The 3,944-nt window shown below is 47.9% G+C and overlaps 1 protein-coding gene across 1 annotated transcript in view; it reads left to right on the plus strand.

Annotated features, from left to right (window-relative positions):
* The window catches only part of tars2 (threonyl-tRNA synthetase 2, mitochondrial), a 14,993-nt gene that overhangs the window by 1,506 nt on the left and 9,543 nt on the right, over positions 1-3,944 (plus strand). The window contains exons 2-7 of the mRNA XM_008292699.1: positions 884-1,059; positions 1,133-1,247; positions 2,457-2,578; positions 2,820-2,928; positions 3,396-3,460; positions 3,535-3,613. Coding sequence (XP_008290921.1) covers positions 884-1,059; positions 1,133-1,247; positions 2,457-2,578; positions 2,820-2,928; positions 3,396-3,460; positions 3,535-3,613 — 666 coding nt within the window. The remainder of the gene's footprint in view (positions 1-883; positions 1,060-1,132; positions 1,248-2,456; positions 2,579-2,819; positions 2,929-3,395; positions 3,461-3,534; positions 3,614-3,944) is intronic.

Genomic DNA, 3,944 nt, shown 5'->3' on the forward strand with positions numbered 1-3,944 from the left:
TGCATTTTCCTAAACAGTTGGCAAATTTAAATAGAATTAAAATAACTTTTAACATTTTTGGTAAAATAAATAAAAAAGGTAAAGAAAGAGAATGTTGTCTTTTATAATTACGTCTCCGACACGAAGCTTCCGTCTGATTTCACGTCTTCGTTTCTGGTCAAACTAAAGTTCTTGATGAGTCGCAGTCTGACCGTCAGTGGTCGTAGTTATATGACATGAACGTGTTTCTGAACACGTCGGTCCTTTGGTTGGTTTTAGATGTTCTGATGGTTCAGCTAAAGCCTGAACTGAACAACAGTAACGGTGGATGAGGAAGAAGAAACACTTCGGGTTCATCAGTGAACTCAGAAATGTTCCTCATTGATCCACCATCAGGGAGTTCTGAAGGTTCTAGTTTGTGGTTCTGTTGAGTTCAACACTTGTTTCTAATCTTTAGTAGATGTCGGTCCATAACGTAAAGTGGTACCACGTAGAGTACCGTGTGTCCTGCAGCAGACGTGTGTTTTCTGTCTTTAGAGGATGGTATTCCTGTTCTGGTACCACGTCAGCGTGGCCCAGTAACTACCACCAGTCCGTCTGGATTACGTTCCCATCAATCATCCCCCAGTTTACAGATGTGGTTCAGAGAAGTGTCCGTACATAATCAGCAGTCATGTTGGTGTTCTTTTCTGGTTCCTGAACCTTCCTGACTCTCCGACTCCTCTGTGTGTTGTTCACTGTGCTGGAACAGGAGCTGGTTTAAACCTTCATTACTGAGCCTGATGCCTCTCAGCTGTAGACCCGCTGCTCTGCTCTCTTGTTATTGATCTGTTTGTTTGTATTTATCTGTATTTGTTTATTTATTCCACGCCGTCTCTCTGTGATCTCTGTCTCTGCTGTCCAGGCCTCTGCGGCTTCGACTGACCGACTGCGACTCTTTGAGTGTCTGAGGGAGCAACACTTGAACAGGACGAGCGCTGCAGCAGCAGAGAGGCCGGTCAGCGTCCGGCTGGCGGACGGCCGGACGCTCAGAGGGACGGCCGGAGTCACGACGCCGCTGTCGGTGGCTCAGAGCGCTCGGTGAGTACCGCTGAGCTGGTGTCTTCGGTGTTGGTGCTGCAGCTGTGGTTGTAACGGCGCCGTGTGTCTGCAGCGTTAAAGGAGCTCTGGTCAGCACGGTGGATGGGCAGCTGTGGGGGCTGGGGCGCCCCCTGGAGGCCGACTGTGAACTACAGCTGCTGGGCTTCGACACGGCGGAGGGACGACAGGTGAATACACCTTTAATGACAGGTTCATGAAGCTTCACACTGTGGAAGGTCTCGTCTAGTCTAGTTCTCTTTTTTTTTTTTGGCCTTTGTGCCTTTATTGGATCGTGTCAGTGAGAGAGAGACGGAGAAGAATGGGGGGAGGACGTGGGAATGGGTCATGAGCGGGATTCGAACTCATGACCTCCACATGGGGACTGTAGTCCTGTATATGGGACGCCAGCTCCACCAGGTGAGCTGTAGCGGCGCCCTCTAGGGTCTCGTTGTCTAACTCTGTGTCAAATGTTACAGTTTGATTTGCAAAACGTTTCTCAAAGCAGACGGCAGGAATCAGTAGAACCACAGACGGACTGGATCAGACGCTGCAGAACAACGTCACAGCCTTTGATTTCATAGTTTTAGACCCTTTTATCGAAATAAAATGTTCCTCGACAGAGTTCTGGAGTTCCAAAACGGTTCAGAATACAAAATCTGCCTGTTTTACAAGAACATGTTCTTAGTTCTGCTTTGAGAACCATGTTGAAGCTCCAGAACCCTGGTCTGGGACCAGACCGTCTGCTGATATTTCTGTTGTTGTAGTTCACGTTTAAATAACGTCTCTTTATTTATGACCAAATTTTGTGATCATGTGTTTTAATATGAACAATATTTAAAGTGTTCTGATGTGTCGTCTGTGTTCCTGTGACCTGCAGCTACATGTGGGTCAGAACACGTCACTGGTTCTCTTCTGAAGCATCAGGTTTTAGTTCATGAGCTCAGAGATGGAACTTTTCATGATGACTTGAATGTTTTTCACATTTCAACTCATCAATAATCAAATGATTGATCTACAGGTTCTGGATCAGTGACAGGATGAGAACTAACAGAACATTCCAGGTTTGATCTTCAATAGTTCCTCAGATGTTCTTCAGACAGACTCAGATTTAACGAGAGAACAAACCTGCTGAACATGGATTAATGGGGAATTAAAACAATGTTTTATATCAGGAAGTCTTTGATATATCAGCTCAAATTCCATAAACATCTTCATTCAAATGTATGTTTTTGCTGTAGAACTTCCCGCCCAGAGCGGGTCGATCAGAACCAGCTGTACGTGTGAACACGCTTTAGTTTCTGCAGCTGTTCAGACATCTGAGACAGAAAGTTGATTTAAGAAGTGAAATGAGGCGTTCTGGTGGGAGACGGACCTGAAACCTGCTGCCTGCTTCTCAGGCGGCCTGGAGAACCGGAGCCTGCGTTCTGGGCCAAGTGCTGGAGGCCACGTTCGGGGCCAAGGTGTTCAGAGAAGGAGCCTCAGAACTGGGCCTGTTCTGTGACCACCTGCTGGACCACGGGTGAGTCGTCTTCATTCAGCACCGCTCGGTCCCACACCAGGGCTGGTTCTGACATCTGTGTGGACAACTGGGTTCAGTGTGGTTGGAGCTGTTTGTCTTGATGTTTTTATCATTTCTTCTGTTGGTTATTTCTGACTAATGAATGTGTTGTTACACTGGAGATGAGCAGCTCCCGTCTCTCTGCAGCTTCTCTGACCAGCCTCCCTGCTGTGTTTCATGTTCCTCTGACTCCAACCTGCAGCGCTTTGTCTCTGAGCGACGTGGAGGCCCGATGTCAGCAGGCTGCAGCCCTCAGACTCCCCATCACCAGCCTGGAGCTCAGTGCCGACGAAGTCCGGCAGCTCTTCCAGGTCAGCGCTGCACTCTGGGTTTGGTAGACGGTCTACAATTCATGTTTCTAGTTATAGTCCAGCAGGAAAACACAGACATAAGCCGAAAGATTGACCTTCAGAGGTGAACAGCTGCACTGTGAGTTCACGTCTTAGTCTCAGTTCATCTGGATGGAGTATTTATTACATGAAACTAGTCCAGAATGAGTTCAAACGTCTGTAGAGACATGAAACCGTTCACAGTAACTGATCTCGTGTCCAAAAGGTCTGGAACCTGGTTTAGAATTGGTTCAGAACTGTTCTAAAAGACATGAAGCTTAGCAAAGCTTCCCAAAATGTTTCTAGAATGTCTTGAAACTGTCCAAAATAAATTAAGAACCGTCCCTGAAGACCTAAAACCGTCCCTGAAGACCTAGAACCGTCCCTAATGACTTACAAACCGTCCCTGAAGACGTGAACCCTGATCTTTCCTCCCTGTTGGTCTCCAGAGCAGCGACCTGCGGCTGCAGCTGATCCAGGACCAGATGTCTGACGCTGCCGTCACGTTCTACAGGTGAGAACACTGACACACCTGCTGCGGACTCACCTGCAGGCAGCATGCCACCTCACCTGTCTGCTCGTGTCCAGGTGCGGAGATGGCGTCGGGGTGAGCAGCGGCCCCCTCCTCCCCCACACAGGCCTCCTCAAGGTGTTCAGGATGCTGCAGGTGAGTTTCCTCCTGCCGTCCTCCAGACTCACCTGGAGCCGCTCGGTCCAGCAGAGATCCAGTTACTGATGACATTTATTAAAGAAGAGAGTAATTAGGATCATTAGTTGTAACTGGATCACAGTTCTGATAAATCCCAGCAGAACGGAGACGATGTGTAGATCTAGTAGTCGTAGATTTATTCATCTGGTTCAGTTTGTCTGCTCTTGAATTAGTTCTTAGGTTTCTTCTTTTCAGACAATAGAAGCTGTAGGAGATGGTTCTGACATGTTTCCACTGGACCTTCAGTCTTCCTCAGAGGCGTCAGCTGATCGCCGTGACGTGTCAGGCA

This window comes from Stegastes partitus, unplaced genomic scaffold (assembly GCF_000690725.1).
Source record: "Stegastes partitus isolate 25-593 unplaced genomic scaffold, Stegastes_partitus-1.0.2 Scaffold824, whole genome shotgun sequence".
NCBI lineage: Eukaryota > Metazoa > Chordata > Actinopteri > Pomacentridae > Stegastes > Stegastes partitus.